The sequence below is a fragment of the Lacerta agilis genome, chromosome 4, assembly GCF_009819535.1.
Source record: "Lacerta agilis isolate rLacAgi1 chromosome 4, rLacAgi1.pri, whole genome shotgun sequence".
Lineage (NCBI taxonomy): Eukaryota > Metazoa > Chordata > Lepidosauria > Squamata > Lacertidae > Lacerta > Lacerta agilis.
In genome coordinates this window covers 4191032-4210507 of record NC_046315.1, presented here as the reverse complement: position 1 = coordinate 4210507, position 19476 = coordinate 4191032, and the positions used below count along the sequence as shown (strand labels likewise).

The window sequence follows — 19476 nt, the reverse complement described above, 5'->3', positions numbered from 1 at the left end:
TGCTGGATGTAGGTTTTATTCTATTTGTTTTTTATCTTCTATTTTGGAAATGTATATCCAGTTTTTTTCCTTTTAATTTTTTTGGGGCCCCCAAGAGAGTGGGGCCCTAAGCTAGAGCTTTTTCAGCTTATACGTAAGTTCAGCGCAGGGCTGCCTGCTTGTACAGGGGACTCTCAGGGACGGCCTCGCCCCATAGATCCTGGCCCCGCAATTGCGCTTCTCAGGTGGGGCACTGCTGATGGAGAACTGTGTGCCTCGGAGCTGCGCTTAGTTTGTACACAAAACGGGGCTTTTAGTGTTGCCGCTTCAGCCCTCTGGAACGGTATTAATTTTACATTATATTAAGATCCAGAATATGGGGGGGGGGAGTCAAAGGGGATTTTATGATTACGTTTTTATTTCGCTTCGAAAATGCAAAAATATAATTTTTAAAAAAATTAAAGCGATTTCTCTTTTAAAAAGAATACATCATTCACAGGGCTTAACTGATGAATTTCTATAACTTTCTAATTGTTTATAACGTGTGGTTTTATGTTTAATAGCTGTTTGATCTATTTTTTGTGACACAGAAGAATACAAATATTTTTTTAATATAAGTTAATTTTTTTATAAATTAGCAGATTTCTAAAATGAGAGAGGTTTTTAATCAGGAGGTTGGATGGCTGTCTGTCTACGCTTTTTTGCAATCCAACGGTATATAAATTTTATGAAATGAAACGAATGAGTAAAGCAAACTTGATTAACTTCTGGCTGTGAGGCGGTTTATAAATGTGTTTTTTTAAAAAAAATAACACCCCCCCCCCACGCGATTATTTCCAAGAGTGAATTGCAATAGATGCATCTGCCGGGATTGTCAGATTGCGGGCGCCCTTTCCTAAAAGCTCCTCCATGAGGACTTGTCGCTTGTGATCTCTGTAGATTTACTATCACGGGGAGCCCATCAGCGTCAACGTTCACGTCACAAACAACACCAACAAGACGGTGAAGAAGATCAAAATCTCAGGTGAGCCTGGATGCCTCTCGGGCATCACTTAGCTTGTGGGTGGGTCAAAGTAGCACCCTGGAAAAGGAAAGGTGGCTTGAGTTTTTGGGGCTCCCCCCCCCCCGGGACTCAGTTCCAGTCCCAGTAGACCTGAAGGAGCGTCTCCACCCCCGTCGTTCAGCCCAGACGCTGAGGTCCCGCTCCGAGGGCCTTCTGGCGGTTGCCTACCTGCGAGAAGTGAGGTTACAGGGCCTTCTCGGTGGTGGTGCCCGCCCTGTGGAACTCCCTCCCACCAGGTGTCAAGGAAATAAACAACTGAGGTCCTGTTCTGAGGGCCTTCTGGCGGTTCCCTACCTGCGAGAAGTGAGGTTACAGGGCCTTCTCGGTGGTGGTGCCTGCCCTGTGGAACTCCCTCCCACCAGGTGTCAAAGAAATAAACAACTGAGGTCCCGTTCTGAGGGCCTTCTGGCGGTTGCCTACCTGCGAGAAGTGAGGTTACAGGGCCCTCTCGGTGGTGGTGCCCGCCCTGTGGAACTCCCTCCCACCAGGTGTCAAGGAAATAAACAACTGAGGTCCCGCTCCAAGGGCCTTCTGGCGGTTGCCTACCTGCGAGAAGTGAGGTTACAGGGCCCTCTTGGTGGTGGTGCCTGCCCTGTGGAACTCCTTCCCACCAGGTGTCAAGGAAATAAACAACTGAGGTCCCGCTCCAAGGGCCTTCTGGCGGTTGCCTACCTGCGAGAAGTGAGGTTACAGGGCCTTCTCGGTGGTGGTGCCTGCCCTGTGGAACTCCCTCCCACCAGATGTCAAGGAAATAAACAACTAGACTGGTGACTGGGAGCGGCTGCCAAGACCATATAACACCGGTCCTGAAAGACCCAGTACGTTTCCGAGCACAATTCAAACTGTTGGTGCTGACCTTTGAAGCCCTAAACGGCCTCAAAGGCCCAGTAGACCTGAAGGAGTGTCTCCACCCCCATCGTTCAGCCCGGACACTGAGGTCCAGCTCCGAGGGCCTTCTGGCGGTTCCCTCCCTGCGAGAAGTGAGGTTACAGGGAACCAGGCAGGGGGCCTTCTCGGTGGTGGCGCCCACCCTATGGAACGCCCTCCCACCAGATGTCAAGGAAATAAGCAACTATCTGACTTTTAGAAGACATTTGAATGCAGCCCGGTTTAGGGAAGCTTTTAAAGTTTGATGTTTTATTGTGTTTTTAATATTCTGTTGGGAGCCTCCCAAAGTGGGTGGGGTAATAATAATAATAATAATAATAATAATAATAATAATAATAATAATAATAAATTATAAGGTATAATTATTAAATTATAAGGTATAAGGGGGGATATGATAGCCATGTTCAAATATATACTAGGATGTCATATAGAGGAGGGAGAAAGGTTGTTTTCTGCTGCTCCAGAGAAGCGGACACGGGGCAATGGATTCAAACTACAAGAAAGAAGATTTCACCTAAACATTAGGAAGAACTTCCTGACAGTGAGAGCTGTTGGACAGTGGAATTTGCTGCCAAGGAGTGTGGTGGAGTCTCCTTCTTTGGAGGTCTTTAAGCGGAGGCTTGACAGCCATCTGTCAGGAATGCTTTGATGGTGTTTCCTGCTTGGCAGGGGGTTGGACTGGATGGCCCTTGGGGTCTCTTCCAACTCTAGGATTCTAGGATTCTATGATTTGAGTGGACAGTCCACTTTTTTCACGTTATGTTCACTATTCCCCCCCCCCACAAAATAGTGGACATTTTTTAATTCAAAAGCTTTATGGTGAAATGGTATTTTAATACGTGTTAAAATGTTTGTAAGAAAATACATTAAAGGTAAAGGGACCCCTGACCATCAGGTCCAGTCGTGTCCGACTCTGGGGTTGCGGCGCTCATCTCGCTCTATAGGCCGAGGGAGCCGGCGTTTGTCCGCAGACAGCTTCTGGGTCATGTGGCCAACATGACAAAGCCGCTTCTAGTGAACCAGAGCAGCGCACGGAAACGCCGTTTACCTTCCCGCCGGAGCGGTCCCTGGGACCGAGCAACGGGAGCTCACCCCGTGGCAGGGATTCGAACCGCCGACCTTCTGATCAGCTAGCCCTAGACTCTGTGGTCAAATACATAATTTAATTTAATTTAACCCACCCCACCCCCCGCTTGTCCGCTATTTTTTGGAAGCAGACCTGGCAACCCTACCTGCAGAGGACCTTAAATGTCCACAAATAACAACAGTTTGGAGGTCCTGAACTGCAAGGTGGTTAGATTGGTCTCAACTAGGGCCAGGGCCTTTTCAGCGCTGGCCCCGACTTGGTGGAACGCTCTTGTCACAAGAGACCAGGGCCCTGAGGGATTTGACATCTTTCCGCAGGGCCTGCAAGACGGAGCTGTTCCGCCTGGCCTTTGGGTTGGACTCAGTCTGGCCCTTATGTTTCCCTCCCCTTGCGGTTTTGATTTACTACTAAAATGAGGCTGCATTTTAAATTTTAAATTGCATTTTAACCCGTATTTTAATTAACTGTTTCTTCTTTCTTTTACGTTTTATTTTAATTTTATTGGTGTTAGCCGTCCTGAGCCCTGTTCTGGCTGGGGAGGGTGGGGTATAAATAAATAAATTATTATTATTATTATTATTATTATTATTATTATTATTATTATTATTATTAGAGATGGCAACTTGCCCAAGTCTCCCAGTGAACTTCATGGCTGAGTGGGGATTCGAACACCCCCTAGATGATGGTGACGATACCCCATTCATCTGTTGTTGTTGTTTTATAACTTTATTGCATTTTCAAAATTTACCCAAAAAATGAATAAAAAGAATAATTGATCCTCGATTACATATTCTAAGATGGAAATAGATATCACAAAATACGCGATAGAAATATGTAAAGATCTAAGGGGGGGGAGAGAAATTCAAAACAAAAACCAAAACAAATAAAGAGCAAACCAATATTTATTTATTTTTTACAAAATCTAGTAGGAACCAAAGAGCAAAAGCATTATTCAAATACAAACATTATTTAGGAAGTTCAAACCAATGCTTGAAATATTCTGTTTAGAAAAATCCTTCGTACCGGATTGGGGCCCTTATAAAATTGTTGACTTCCGTCTATCTCTTCGCTGTTTCGTCTCAACTTTTACAGTTAAATGAATGAATGAATGAATGAATGAATGAAGTTTTCTTGCTTGTCCAAACAGTATACCCCGTTCATCAGACTGAGTTGTCTACTCTTAGAGTGGTGCACCAAGAAAGAAACACGCCAAGAACTCTGGCCAATAAAAGTTTCAATAGTGGGAGTAGTCCCTACTCGCAAATCAATAGTAAATTGTAACAAAACTTGCCTCTATTCAAAGACTCTCATTTCCAATACTGTAACGGATTATTGTGTTGCACATATCCCTGTGTGTTTGAGTTTGTAATCTCTGTTTGAGTTTCTGAAGAAGTGTGCATGCACACGAAAGCTCATACCAAGAACAAACTTAGTTGGTCTCTAAGGTGCTACTGGAAGGAATTTTTTAATTTATTTTGTTTTGACTATGGCAGACCAACGCGGCTACCTACCTGTATCTGTTTGAGTTTGTGATCTCTGTCTGAATATATGTATTTGAATGGATTAGTTTTTGTTATAATTTACTAATGATTTGCGAGTAGGGACCACTCGCACTATTGAAACTTATACAGTGGTGCCTCGCAAGACGAAATTAATTCGTTCCGCAAGACTTTTCGTCTTGCGGAAATTTCGTCTTGCGAGGCACCGTTTCCCATAGGAACGCATTAAAATTTAATTAATGCGTTCCTATGGGGAAAAAAGTCCGGGGGCCCCTTCCAACCTTCACCGGAGCCTCGCCGCGCCGCGTTTTAAAGCTACAGGGAGCGAACAGCAGCACTGCTGTTCGCTCCTTGCAGCTTTAAAACGTGGCGCGATGAGGCTCCGGTGGGAAGAGGCGGCGTCGGATCGCGCACGGCCATCCAAAATGGCGGCGCGTTCCCACTCCGCCCCCCCCCCCCGCGCACCGGATCCGCGTCGCGCCGTGTTTTAAAGCTGCAAGGAGCGAACAGCAGCACTCCCTGCAGCTTTAAAACACGGCGGGGCGAGGCTCCGGTGCTTACAGTGGTACCTCGCCAGACGAATTCGTCTTGCGAAAAAGAGCCATAGACGAATTCGTCTCGCGAGTCAACTAAAAACTCGCAAAACCCTTTCGTTTTGCGAGTTTTTCGTTGTGCGAGGCATTCGTCTTGCGGGGTACCACTGTATTGGCCAGAGTTCTTGGTGTGTTTCTTTCTTGTTGCATTTAATAAGAAGAACTCCAATTTACTCTAGAGTGGTGCCATCCACTTTTGGAACCACCACTGAGCTAATGTCCTCTTTCTTTCTTTCTTTCCTTCCTTCCTTCCTTCCTTCCGTTTGCAGTTCGCCAATACGCAGACATCTGCCTCTTCAACACAGCCCAGTACAAATGCCCCGTCGCAGTGGAGGAAGCAGAGTGAGTGTCGTTGCTTGGCTCTCTCCGCCCATGTGGGCAGCGTGTAGCAAGGGGCTTACAGTCTGAAGAAGACCCAGCCAACATGTCCAGGAATGATAGGGGTTGTGATTTAGCAGCGTCTCGAGGGCACCAGCTTGGGGAAGGTTGGCCTGGAGCCTGAGAGAAATGGGGGCGGGGGGGGGTTGATGTAATGCCGCCTCCTCTGAGTATTTAGGAATTTGGAAAAAGTTAAATGACCACATCTGCATCATGCATTCAAAGCATAACTGTACGGTTTTAAATCATCATGGTTTCCCACAAGGAATCCTGGGGGCTACAGTTGGCCGGGGGTGCAGGGACTTGTTGGAGGGCCTCTGTCCTCCTCACAGAGCCACAATTCCCAAAATCCCCTGGGAAGAAGGATTGAGTGCAGGACCGCCCTGAAAGGGAGCGCTTCACACTGCAACGCTTTGTTGCAGCGCTAATATAAACTCGGTCTCCGAGTGGCAGGACTTATATAGCCAAACGACACCATCCAGGTACAAGATTTCAGGGCTCTGAGGTTTGTAGAAATATCAAAGAACTCACCCCCCCCCCAAAAAAAAACACTTTAGGAAAAACCCTGGAAGTGAGACCCCCTTCTCGCCCCGCCCCCCAAAAAACACAGCCAAGTGGCGAATTAACCACACAGTGGTAGCAGAATGCCGACTGACCGTTTGGGGGAGAAACAGATTACTTCACGGTTGAGGAAAGAGAAGCGAAAGGGAGTGGGATATTTGGGAGACGGCACTGCACGCTGCAACAATTGGTTGCAGTTCCCTCCTACTGTGACTGGGCTTCCTGCTGGAAAAAGGTGGGTGCCAGGCAGCCGCGGCGATGTGCAGTCGAGGGTCTGAGCCCGATGTGCCTTGCTCTCTTTCACCGATCTGTGCTCTCATCCCCGTCTCCAGCGACGTGGTGGCTCCAAGCTCGACCTTCTGCAAAGTCTACACGTTGACCCCGTTCCTCGCCAACAACCGGGAGAAGCGCGGCCTCGCCTTGGACGGGAAGCTCAAGCACGAAGACACCAACCTGGCCTCTAGCACACTGTGAGGCTTTCTTCTACCTACCAGCAGTTGGGGGAGGAGGAGGAGGAGGAGGAGGCAGCCGGGTTCCCTCGCTGAGCATACTGGGGGTGGAGTCAGTGGCGTCACGATGGGGGCAGGGGGGCAGTTCACCCCAGGGGTGGAAGAAGCCTCTTCGCCACCCGGGGCGGCAGTGCGGAGGCACCCCCCTGGGGGTGCGGCGTCACAGCGCACGTCGGACACACTGCGCATACCCGGGATTTCCGGGCATGCGTAGTGCATCCGGGCCGCCGCTGCAGCTTTATGGATGGGGCAGCCCCACGACCCACCGTTCGCTCGCCGGCTCGCTCTGCCGCCACGGGAGCAGCAGCACCGACTCAGATGCACTGCGCATTTCCGGGCATGCTTAGTGCATCCAGGGTGGCGCTGCTGCTCCTGCGTCGAGCCGGCAAACGGAGCAGCGGCTTATAGGGCTGCCCCGGGCGTGCTGCTTTATGGACGGGGCAGCCCCACAAGCCAATGAGCAGTGGCTCGTGGGGCTGTCCCGGCCGTCCGTAAAGAAGCACGGACGGGGTGCCGGGGGAGGAGCCGCCGAGTGTCACCCCCCTCCCCTGGAATCCGGGTTGCCCCACCCCCATCGCCCCTCTCTTGCTATGCTACTGGTTCACCCTGGGCACCATGTCGGGGGGTGACAAGAAGGCACCCTGTGGGGGCTCGCAGCAACACAAGCAGCCATCACGCCGCCGCATGCGGAGGATCCTCCGTTCGCGGCTGCAGCAAACCGCTATGTACAGCGCATGTGCGGCATTGCACACATGCGCCGTACATAACGACGCCACACATGCGCTGTACATAGCGGTTTGCCGTCGGTGCCGCTCGAGAGCCGCACGAACGGCGGTGGGATCCCTCTGTCGCCGCTAAAGCCACATGTACAGGATCCTCTGTTCGCGGCTGTAGTGGCGACGGAGGGATCCCGGCACTGTCCGTATGGCACTGGAGCGGCGTAGCCGGCAAACCGCTATGTACAGCGCATGTGCGCCGGCGCTACGTACGCCGCATGCGTCATACGTAGCAACGCCGCACATGCGCCCTACGTAGTGATGCCCCGCCCCGGGTGTCACAACCCCTTCGTTCGCCCCTGGGTGGAATTTGGTGTTTTCCATTTTCATGTAGCACCCAGAGCTAAGCAGTTAAGAGGAAGAGCGTGCTGGATCAGGCCAGTGGCCCATCTAGCCCGGCATCCTGTTCTCACAGTAGATGGTCAGGTGCCCATTACAGGAAACCCGCAAGCAGGATCCGAACACAAGAGCCCTTTCCCCTCTTGCAAATTGAACTAAGAAAGCTTGATTGCCATTTTCTTTCAAGATCACATCCAATATTATTTCGGCCCTGTCGTCGTGGGGCCCCTAAAAGGTGCGGGGCCCACAGGTCGCTTGCCTGCTCTGCCTATTTGGTAATCCGGCACTGGGAACCGCTCGTTAGAAAAGGCTTCCCCGGAGGAACGTTGTACAGAGCTCACACAGGGGTTTCGAACACGGCACACGATCGCTTTGGCTCCACGCTCTTTTGCACACTCTCACTCCTGCAGGTTGAGAGACGGCGCCAACAAGGAGGTCCTGGGCATCATTGTTTCCTACAAAGTGAAAGTGAAGCTGGTGGTCTCTCGGGGAGGGTGAGTGCTGCTCAGTTCCGCAAAGTGTCATAATGCCTTCGATCCACTCTGAATCGCTCCCCCAGGTCCCTCTTCCCTGGAGTCCACAATCACCGGCAGCAGCCCTAGAGACAGCCACCTAGGGACGCCCCGTTGAACTTGAGGGGTGTGCATCTAAATAACGGCTGCGTGGTGGACCAGGGAATTCCGACCGGGCAATTCCGCATGCTCCCATGTGCTCCTGCCCGGCCCATGAGCCGCCAAGCCAGTCGGATAACCCTCCCCTTGCGTCATGCCCCGCCCCGTGACACCCCCCCCTCTATCTTGGTGGCAGCACCAGGAGATCTCCGCAAATCGGAGGCTCCGAAACGGCGTGGCCCTCCTCTCCTCCACGGGGTTGTCGAGCTTGCACGCAAATTCCAGTCCCGCCGACTGTGCCACTGTGATTGTTGCAACCTCTAACTAATTCTCTCCATCTCCTTTGATAACACCAGCCTGCTGGGAGACCTTGCCTCCAGGTAACGCCCTCGGACTCTGCCTGCTGCGGCTGCCCGTGGGCCCACCCCCACCCCCACCCCAGCATGCTTGGTCCTAACGCTGCAGCAGGAACCCCCCCCCCTTTTCTCATCTTCCGCTCGCCATCTCTTTCTCCTTTCTGTGCCATCTCCGTCATTTCTCTTCCTCCATCAGAAGTTTTCTTTTTGCACTTGGATCCCCCCCCCCAAGCTGCCACATCAGACCAGCCTCCCCCCCCCCGGTGCCCACCAGATCCTGGTTCTCTATTCCAGGGGCCGGCAAAAAAATTTAGCCGCCGGCCGGTCCACTGTCCTCCAGACCTTGTGGCGGGGGGTGGGGAGCTGGAAGAAGAGGTGAGGGGGGGCGAGTAGTCCTCGCCAGCCCCCGCTGCTGCGCTTACCTTCCCTGGGGCTGCCGCCGCCACCGCTGCTTCTCGTGGGTAAGCAATATCAAAAGCGACACGATGACCAGAAACAAATGCAATATGAAAAGCTTTATGGAATGATTCAAAACATCAAAACTCACAACCTGAAGTCTCTGAAAGTCCTTAAATGAATCAGTTACAGGTAGGTAGCCGTGTTGGTCTGCCATAGTCAAAACAAAATGAAATGAAATGAAAAATTCCTTCCAGTAGCACCTTAGAGACCAACTAAGTTTGCTCTCAGTATTGGAGACCAACTCAGTCTGTTCCCGGTATGGGAGACCGACTCAGTCTGTTCCCGGTATGGGAGACCAAGTCAGTCTGTTCCCGGTACTGGAGACCAACTCAGTCTGTTCCCGGTATGGGAGACCAACTCAGTCTGTTCCCGGTATGGGAGACCGACTCAGTCTGTTCCCGGTATGGGAGACCGACTCAGTCTGTTCTCGGTATGGGAGACCAACTCAGTCTGTTCCCGGTATGGGAGACCAACTCAGTCTGTTCCCGGTATGGGAGACCAACTATGTCTGTTCCCAGTATGGGAGACCAACTCAGTCTGTTCCCGGTATGGGAGACCAACTATGTCTGTTCCCGGTACTGGAGACCAACTCAGTCTGTTCCTGGTATGGGAGACCAACTCAGTCTGTTCCCGGTATGGGAGACCAACTCAGTCTGTTCCCGGTATGGGAGACCAACTCAGTCTGTTCTCGGTATGGGAGACCAACTCAGTCTGTTCCCGGTATGGGAGACCAACTCAGTCTGTTCCCGGTATGGGAGATCAACTCAATCTGTTCCCGGTATTGGAGACCAACTCAGGCTGTTCCCGGTATTGGAGACCAACTATGTCTGTTCTCGGTATTGGAGACCAACTAAGTTTGTTCTCGGTATACCCAGAACAAACTTAGTTGGTCTCTAAGGTGCTACTGGAAGGAATTTTTTATTTTATTTTGTCTTAAATGAATCATGATGCCATACTTTTCTCGGCGGAGAACAAGCTGTGAAGCTTTGTATAATCAGCAAATGTCCAATTCCGATGTCCAACTCTGAACCTTTTCTCCGGATAACGACTACGGTTTCGTTGAATTGCTCGTCAGCTTCTCGTGGGTAGGCAGAGCAAGCTCATCCGCTCCGCTCTCTGGCCCACAGGAGCACCAGGGCGGCGGCGGTGTGAAAGGGCTGGCTCCCGAAAGGGGTTGCTTAAAATGGCACTCAGCCAGCTCAGCCCAGCCCCCTTCCTCCTCTAGGCAGGGCGGGGAGAAGCCGGGAGGAGGCAGGGAGGAGGCGCTGCTGCAGTGTGTGAGAGGGAGAGGAGAGGGAATAGAATGGCGCAGGGGGGAAATGGCGCAGCCCGAACAAACACAATCCCCACGCCGATCCATGGACAGTCCATGGGCCGGATCCTGAAGGCAGTTGGGCCTGATCCGGCCCGCAGGCCTTAGTTTGCTGACCCCTGCTCTAATCCAACCCTCTTCAGTGGAGGAATCTGGTAGCCCCTACGTGACAGGTGGCCATCTGAGCACTTAGAAACCGCCAAGGAAGGAGAGTCCACCACTTCTCAGGGGAGTCGGTTGCGTTGTCGGGGGAAAAACCTCACACCGCGTGGCTCTGCTGGAGGCATCTCTGCAAATCCTGCAGCTGCACTGTTGCTGTATGCTAGCTCGTAATGGCTGATCGCCGAAGAATTGATGCTCTTGAATTATGGTGCTGGAGGAGACTCTTGAGAGTCCCATGGACTGCAAGAAGATCAAACCGATGCATTCTTAAGGAAATCAGCCCTGAGTGCTCACTAGAAGGACAGATCCTGAAGTTGAGGCTCCAGTACTTTGGCCACCTCATGAGAAGAGAAGACTCCCTGGAAAAGACCCTGATGTTGGGAAAGATGGAGGGCACAAGGAGAAGGGGACGACAGGATGAGATGGTTGGACAGTGTTCTCGAAGTGACTAGCATGAGTTTGGCCAAACTGCGAGAGGCAGTGAAGGATAGGCGTGCCTGGCGTGCTCTGGTCCATGGGGTCACGAAGAGGCAGACACGACTGATCGACTGAACAACAACAACAAAGCTCGTAATGCAGTCCTCTAGCTCGTAGAATCATAGAGTTGGGAGGCACCCCCAGGGGCCATGTAGACCACCCCCCTTCGGTGGAGGAATCACAACTAAAGCATCCATGGCAGATGGGCATCCAGCCCCCCCCCCCCGGAAAAAAACCTCCAGGGAAGGAGACCCCACTATCTTCCAAGGGAGTCCATTCCGTGGTCAAACAGCCCTCCCCACCAGAAAGTTATTCCCAAGGTTCCTTTCTTGTAATCGGCTTAAAATTCTCTTCCATCTCCAACCAAGGCCATTGGTGGGCTTCCAGAAGGATTTATGTGTTGGAAGCCAACCAGAGTAGCTGGGGCAACCCGGCCAGATGGACGGGGTATTAATAATAATAATAATAATAATGTTATCCACCATTGGAAACAGGATGGGGTCTGGGTCTGATCCAGCACGACTCTCTATAGATACATAAAGGGGAATAGGGAAATTCATTGAGCTCTTTCAGAACTGAGCAGGACACAAAAAGGGCTCGCTGGATCAGGCCAGTGGCCCATCCTGCTCTCCCGGGGGCCAGCCAGATGCTTCATTGGGAAACCCGTAAGCGAGATTCAAACCCAGGATCAAACTCCCCTCCTGCTGTTTCCAGCAAATGGTATTCGGAAGCATTGGTTTCTAGCCCCTTCCCCCCTCCGTGAAATGGTCCGATCCTCTTTTAAAGCTATCTAGGTTGCCAGCTACCGCTGCTTCCTGTGGCAGGGAGTTCCGCAGATCATCTGTGTGCAGAAGCGCTTTCATTTACCCGTCCCCAATCTTCCAGCATTCAGCTTCGTTGGACGCCCATGAGTTTCCGCGTCTTCTCCCCCCATCCAGAAGCGCTCCGGGTGCAAACGCTCCAAACCTCTTGCTTTTCCTCCAGAACAAACTGAGACGCTGAAGCGAGTTCAGGAAGTGCTGCCCGGTCTCAAGAAGACGCATCAGCAAAGCAGCTCCCTCTGATCAGCTGGGTGCATCTTGATCTCAGATCTATGCAGCAAGAGAGATTTAGCTCAATGCCGCCTCCTGCTGGTGGAGAAGAGCCAGCCCATTATTTTCCTGTCCTGGGCAGTAACTTTACATTTGGAGTCCATTGGAACTGAATTTGCAGAATCATGGAAGTTGTAGAGTTGGACGGGACCAATTGCATCATTTATTTATTAACAACTTTGATATATACCTCGATATATCATCCTCAGATATGCTGGTGACACAACCTTGATGGCAGAAAGTGAGGAGGAATTAAAGAACCGTTTAATGAGGGTGAAAGAGGAGAGCGCAAAATATGGTCTGAAGCTCAACATCAAAAAAACTAAGATCGTGGCCACTGGTCCCATCACCTCCTGGCGGAACAGAAGGGGAAGAAATGGAGGCAGTGAGAGATTTCACTTTCTTGGGCTCCATGATCACTGCAGATGGTGACAGCAGTCACGAAATTAGAAGACGCCTGCTTCTTGGGAGGAAAGCAATGACAAACCTAGACAGCATCTTAAAAAGCAGAGACATCACCTTACCGACAAAGGTCCGTATAGTTAAAGCTATGGTTTTCCCAGTAGTAATGTACGGAAGTGAGAGCTGGACCATCAAGAAGGCTGATCGCCGAAGAATTGATGCTTTTGAATTCTGGTGCTGGAGGAGACTCTTGAGAGTCCCATGGACTGCAAGAAGATCAAACCTATCCATTCTCAAAGAAATCAGCCCTGAGTACTCACTAGAAGGACAGATCCTGAAGTTGAGGCTCCAGTACTTTGGCCACCTCATGAGAAGAGAAGACTCCCCGGAAAAGACCCTGATGTTGGGAAAGATGGAGGGCACAAGGAGAAGGGGACGACAGAGGACGAGATGGTTGGACAGTGTTCTCGAAGCTACCAACATGAGTCTGACCAAACTGCGAGAGGCAGCGAAGGATAGGCGTGCCTGGCGTGCTCTGGTCCATGGGGTCACGAAGAGTCGGACACGACTGAACGACTAAACAACAACAACATATCCCTCGACCGTAAGAAGACTTCAAGGCAAAAGCACAGAATAAAACATTTAAATCATGGGTTATAACCCCGCACACAGTTACAAACCGGTGTTTAAAACCTTTGAAAGGTGATTTCAAAAATCAACTCTAGCTAAAAAGAAATAAGAAGCCTGTGGTGTCCATGTGTCCGGATAGGCTTAGCTCAGATGGTTAGAGCATGGTGCTGATATTGCCATGGTTGCAGGTTCGATCCCTGCATGGGACAGCTGCATATCCCTGTGTTGCAGGGGGTCAGACAAGATGACCATTGGGGGACCCTTACAACTCTACAATTCTATGATTCAGTATGGTTCAGAATTCGATGGTTCAGGATGGATAAAAGAAAGTACTTCTTCACACGACGCAGCGAGAAAAGTCATGTAAAAGAAAAAAATTGACAGCAATAGTTTAAGACTTTCAAAAAGTTAGCAATAGATGAAAAACACATTCAAGCTCAATGTTCTAGACATCTGGGTAGGCTGGTCCAAACAGAAATGCTTTTAGCAGGTGCTGAAAAGGGCACCGCGAATTTGCCTTCCTAACATCAACAGGCAGGGAGTTCCAAAGTGCAGGTGCCGCCATACCAAACGATCAAGTTACAGTGGGACCTTGGTTCTGAAACTTAATCCGTTCCGGAAGTCTGTTCCAAAACCAAAGCGTTCCAAAACCAAGGCGCGCTTTCCCATAGAAAGTAATGCAAAACAGATTAACCCGTTCCAGACTTTTAAAAACAACCCCGTAAGCAGCAATTTAACATGGATTTTACTCTCTAACGAGACCGTTGATCCATAAAACGAAAGCTGTGATCAATGTACTGCAGTCACACAATCAACCAATCAATCAGTAGCTGAACTGGGTTCCACACAGTCGCAAAAACAAAATGAAAAAGCCGCATAAACCCAGAATAAATAGCAAAAACAGACAGACCTCAGCGCAACACTCAAAAAGGAAGTTTGGCACCCAAATTGGAAGCGTAACACCCGAAACGGAAGCGTAGCACTCAAAACGGAGCACGTTTGGCTTCCGAAAAAGGTTCGCAAACATTGGTTTGCAGTGTTTGGGTTCCAAGTTGTTTGAGTACCAAGGCGTTTGAGAACCAAGGTGCCACTGTATTGACTTTTGGAACTGCAACCCAACCCCCCCCCCCCGAATCCCAGCCAAGTGCTCCCCCCTCCTTGTTCAAGCCTCTCACAGCCATTCAGTCATGGTCTCAAACATCTCGGGGGCGCTGCAGGCAGGCTGCAGTAGGCTTCCCTGGAGCCTGAGCAAGCTAACTCGGGCTGTTTTGGGGCGCTCCTTGGGGTGGCTGAATCTCTTGTCTGTCTTTCCAGCGACGTGGCTGTGGAGCTGCCATTCACCCTCATGCACCCCAAGCCCAAGGAGGAGCCTCTGCAACGGGACGGTGAGTTGAGTGTCTGCCCCCACCCCACTCCGCAAGGGGGCTCTGCTTGGTGGGAGGGGGGGTTCGTTGGTGTGGGAATGTTCAGGGTGGCAGGAGAGGATATATTGTTTATTAATATCCTTCCTTCCTTTATGTAGCAGAGTCACATTCCCCTTTCTTACATGCACAGCAGAGAGCTGGTTGCAGGCTCGTGTGAGCCTCTCACTATTATACAAATCGATCTGTCTAAGATCGAATTGTGCGTTCCTGGTAAGTTCCCTTTAAAAAGGTTAAGGTAAAGGACCCCTGGCTGTTAAGTCCGGTCACGGACGACTCTGGGGTTGCGGCGCTCATCTCACTTTACAGGCCTTTCTTACATGCACAGCAGAGAGCTGGTTGCAGGCTTGTGTGAGCCTCTCACTACTATACAAATCAATCTGTCTAAGATCAAATTGTGCGTTCCTGGTAAGTTCCCTTTAAAAAGGTTAAGGTAAAGGACCCCTGGCTGTTAAGTCCAGTCACGGACAACTCTGGGGTTGCGGCGCTCATCTCACTTTACAGGCCTTTCTTACATGCACAGCAGAGAGCTGGTTGCAGGCTCGTGTGAGCCTCTCACTACTATACAAATCAATCTGTCTAAGATCAAATTGTGCGTTCCTGGTAAGTTCCCTTTAAAAAGGTTAAGGTAAAGGACCCCTGGCTGTTAAGTCCAGTCACGGACAACTCTGGGGTTGCGGCGCTCATCTCACTTTACAGGCCTTTCTTACATGCACAGCAGAGAGCTGGTTGCAGGCTCGTGTGAGCCTCTCACTATTATACAAATCGATGTGTCTAAGATCAAATTGTGCGTTCCTGGTAAGTTCCCTTTAAAAAGGTTAAGGTAAAGGACCCCTGGCTGCTAAGTCCAGTCACGGACGACTCTGGGGTTGCGGCGCTCATCTCACTTTACAGGCCAAGGGAGCCGGCATTTGTCCGCAGACAGTTTTCCCAGGTCAGGTGGCCAGCATGACTGAGCCGCTTCTGGCGCAACGGAACACTGAAACCAGAGCAGCGCACAGAAATGCCATATCTATTTATCTACATGCACTTTGGGGTGTGCTTTCGAACTGCTAGGTTGGCAGCAGCTGGGACCGAGCAACTGGAGCTCACCCCATCGCAGGGATTCGAACCGCCCAGGAGGCTCAGTGGTTTAGACCACAGCACCACCCGCGTTCCTTTAATCCCTCTCAAAAGAATAAAGACACGGCAATCTTATTTAAAGTCAATAAAAGAAGTTTACTCACATCAGTTCACAGTGGGATCCCTGAAGGCAGACTTTGTTACAAATATGGCATGCACTGTGATCCTTTTATGTGAAACGCCCCGAGATCTTCGGATATAGGGCGGTACATAAATTATAATAAATAATAATTATAGTTACAGGTAGGTAGCCGTGTTGGTCTGCCATAGTCAGAACAAAGTAAAAAATAAAATAAAAAAATTCCTTCCAGTAGCACCTTATAGACCAACTACCGTATTTTTTGCTCCATAAGACGCACTTTTTCCCTCCTAAAAATTAAGGGGGGATATCTGTGTGTCTTACAGAGCAAATGGTGGTCCCTGGAGCTGAATTTCTCAGGGGCCAAAAGAGGATCATGCTTTTTATTTTACAAAGAGAAAAGGGGGTGTTGAAAGCACCCCCTCAGCAGCTGATCAGCAAGAGATCGGGAGAGAGATAAGAGTCCCGGCTCCCTTTCAGCCCCGCCCTCCTTTGTTGAATGTGCTGCAGAGGGAGGTTGTTTGTTTCCCCAGCGACATGGGACTGGCTGATTAGATTATCTGTCTGGAAACTGTAGAAAAGGCTCCCTTTCCTTTAGATGCTGCAGAAATGTGAGTTGAACCCCATAAAACCGGGGCTTTTCCTCTTTGCTTTTCCCCCTTTGCAAAAGGAGCTTTGCTTTTCCCCCTTTGCAAAAAAACTGCAAAACTTTTAGCTGATCCTCAAAAAACAGGGTTTTTCCCTTTGCAAAAAAGCTGCAAATTTTTTAGTTGATCCTCAAAAAACAGGGCTTTTCCATTTGCAAAAAAAAAGCTGCAAAACTTTTAGCTGATCCTCAAAAAAACAGGGCTTTTAGAGGAGGAAAACCAGAAAAATATTTTTTCCCCTTGTTTCCTCCTCTAAAAACAAGGTGCGCCCTATGGTCCGGTGCGCCCTATGGAGCGAAAAATATGGTAAGTTCTTGGTATGTGCTTTCGTGTGTATGCACACTTCTTTAGATACATGCACACAATACATGCACAGATACAGTGTGCATGCACACGAAAGCTCATACCAAGAACAAACTTAGCTGGTCTCTAAGGTGCTACTGGAAGGATTTGTTTTAATTTTTAATTTAAAAAAAAAAAAAATTATGAGGATGATGGGAAAATAATGGCCGACTCCCGGCGCTCGAGAAAACTAACCGTTTGCCCCGATTCCGTCTGTTCAGTTCCAGAAAACGAAGCTCCGATTGACACAAATCTCATAGAGCTTGATACGAAGTAAGCCGGACTCACTGTGGGGGGAGGACGATGGGGAGGCGGGAACATCCACATGGGGAATCCCGCATCCTTTGCATGTCTCTCCATCATCTGCATGTAGCTCGATAGGCAGTCACCTCAATTCCTCCGCATGCCACTCGCTAACCAACTAACTTGCCATCCTCCATGGAAAGGTCTGCGGCTGCTTCCTTTTAATCCTCTTGCATGTAACATTAAATCTGCATTTTTTCCCCCTTCTCTTCCCCTCCCCTCCTTTGCATGATCCCAACGGACCAGGAAAAACACAGTAAGAGCTCTCCTCATCTCTGCCTTTGCTCAGCGGTTGCGTCTGTGTTCCCTTGGGCAGGGTGACTCCTGCACTGCAACGGGGTTGGGCTAGATGACCTGGGGGGAGCCCCTTCCAGCTCTACGATTCTTGGGCTGTGCCCAGGCTTGCTGTTTCTGAGCGGAAAGCGGCCTGAGAGAAACTCCGCGCCTGGTGCCACAGGCCACACACCGTAGTCGCTTTCACCCCTCTGTTTTTCACCTTTGGTCAAACAGGCTTTGCAGGTTTCGGGAACAAACCCCAAACATGCAGCACCTGTTTGATTAGAGGCGAAGCATCGGTTAGATTTTGCAGCTCGACTTCGCTCGCTCAGGTTTCCGGTAGTACAGAAATTTGGGGGTTTGGGCAGATAATCTGCCCCCCGACCCCATTTTCAGGAGACATCCTAGAATAGCCCAGCCAAATTCTCATTGGGGTGCACAAACGTTTGCTGAAAGTTTCATAAGGAAACCAAGGAAGTTTCTCAATGGGAAAGGAGGAGAGAAAGGCCACAATTTAATGTCACATTTCCCAGTCTCTCTCTGGGTGCCTCCAGGTGGGTGTTATTATGGGATGGGGTCTCCTCCTGCACTCATGGGTCACTCTGCAGTGCACTTGATATATTGTCAACCAAACACCTGTATTTCTCCCCCCCCCCCGTTCATCTTGATTTAGCCTTTTTTGGAGGAAATCTGTTGTTGCCGACAGCTTGCTTGCAATTCATTAGGATTATCGTTATTTTTACTGCACGTTGGTTTCTACAAAATATGTCTCTAATGTGACGTAAAAATGTCAACAATGCCCGGCAACTTGTGAACTGTTTAAAGCCAAAAGCACAGAATGAAAGAGAATGCAAAGGAGGAAAAAAAATTATTAGGGGCCACCCCCAGAGAAGGCCCTGTCCTGAGCTGCCATTCTCCCCACTTCTGAGCGCAGTGGATATGCCCGTTTTCACTTCTTGCCTAGTGATATCGCCGGGGCATCGCTTCCACCTCCACGTTTCTGCGCTTCAGCTGCCGCCCCAGAGGGAACTGCCCGGTCCGATTCCCGTGTCTCCCCATCTTTTTGCATCTCTTGGCCCATTCCCCTTCTCCCTTTCTCTCTCCCGCTAGTGACGATGACATCGTTTTCGAGGACTTCGCCCGCCAGAGGCTGAAGGGGGTGAAAGACGAGAAGGAGGAGGACGACGAGGGGATGAGCTCCCCGCAGCTGAACGACAGATAAACTGGATCTCCTCCCCCGTGGGTCTCTCTCTCTCCGCTTCCAAGTCCTGACACCTGAGCACTAGGCTTCTTATCTTTTGTATAAAGGTTACTTTTTTTCCTGGGGGTGGGGGCGAGATCCTTTGTTTTTTAAAACACTGACCAGGAGCCTGTCGGGGGGCTTGCAAGAGCCCCGGGTTCTTTTTCCACCCGCTCTGCGAGACACAGATTTTTCTGGCGGCCTCCAAGGAAGGGCGAATGGCCACCCACCTGTGAGCCACGCTGGAGGGGGGGCCCTGTGTGTGTGTGTTTTCTGTCGTTGTCGTCGTTTGCCCAGGAAGGAGCAGCGGCCTTGCTTGGTAACTGTGCTCTGCTTTCTGCTGGGGGTGTGTGTGTGTGTGAGAAGCAAAGGTCCCCTCCCTCGGGGCTCCATCCCAGGGTCCCCAACCCACCGGAAAAGGGACAAACCCTGCTCCCAAGCACCGCTTGAAGCAGAACCCATGGAAAGAATCATAGAATCAGGAGGGACCCGGAGGGTCATCTAGTCCAACCCCCTGCAATGCAGGAATCTTTTTGCCCGACGTGGGGCTCGAACCCATGACCTTGAGATCAAGAGTCTCATGCTTGGTAACTGTGCTCTGCTTTCTGCTGGGGGGGGTGTGTGTGTGAGAAGCAAAGCTCCCCTCCCTCGGGGCTCCATCCCAGGGTCCCCACCCCACCGGCTCGAGGGCCCTGCTGCTTCACACCTCGCTCCGTTCACCTGCGGAACCCCCTGCCACAAGATGCGGCAACGGGACCCTCTCGCCCTGACAGTTCCCAAGGCGATTTTGGAGGCCTGTCGGCGGCTGTTAAGCCAGGAGGCAACGCGCCTAGAGCTGGCTGCCGTGGTCTTTGGGTCGGATCCAGTCGAGGGC

General features: G+C 50.6%; 1 protein-coding gene across 2 annotated transcripts in view; it reads left to right on the top strand.

Moving 5' to 3' along the window:
• Positions 1–18701, top strand: part of ARRB1 (arrestin beta 1) — a 127745-nt gene extending 109044 nt beyond the window's left edge. The window contains exons 9-16 of one of the 2 annotated variants that reach the window (XM_033145919.1): positions 919–1003; positions 5379–5451; positions 6381–6518; positions 8083–8166; positions 8640–8663; positions 14487–14557; positions 17005–17056; positions 18473–18701. In XM_033145919.1, coding sequence (XP_033001810.1) covers positions 919–1003; positions 5379–5451; positions 6381–6518; positions 8083–8166; positions 8640–8663; positions 14487–14557; positions 17005–17056; positions 18473–18584 — 639 coding nt within the window. In that variant the 3' untranslated portion in view covers positions 18585–18701. The remainder of the gene's footprint in view (positions 1–918; positions 1004–5378; positions 5452–6380; positions 6519–8082; positions 8167–8639; positions 8664–14486; positions 14558–17004; positions 17057–18472) is intronic. The other variant, XM_033145918.1, reaches the window with a different exon arrangement.
• The last annotated feature ends 775 nt before the right edge of the window (positions 18702–19476 follow it).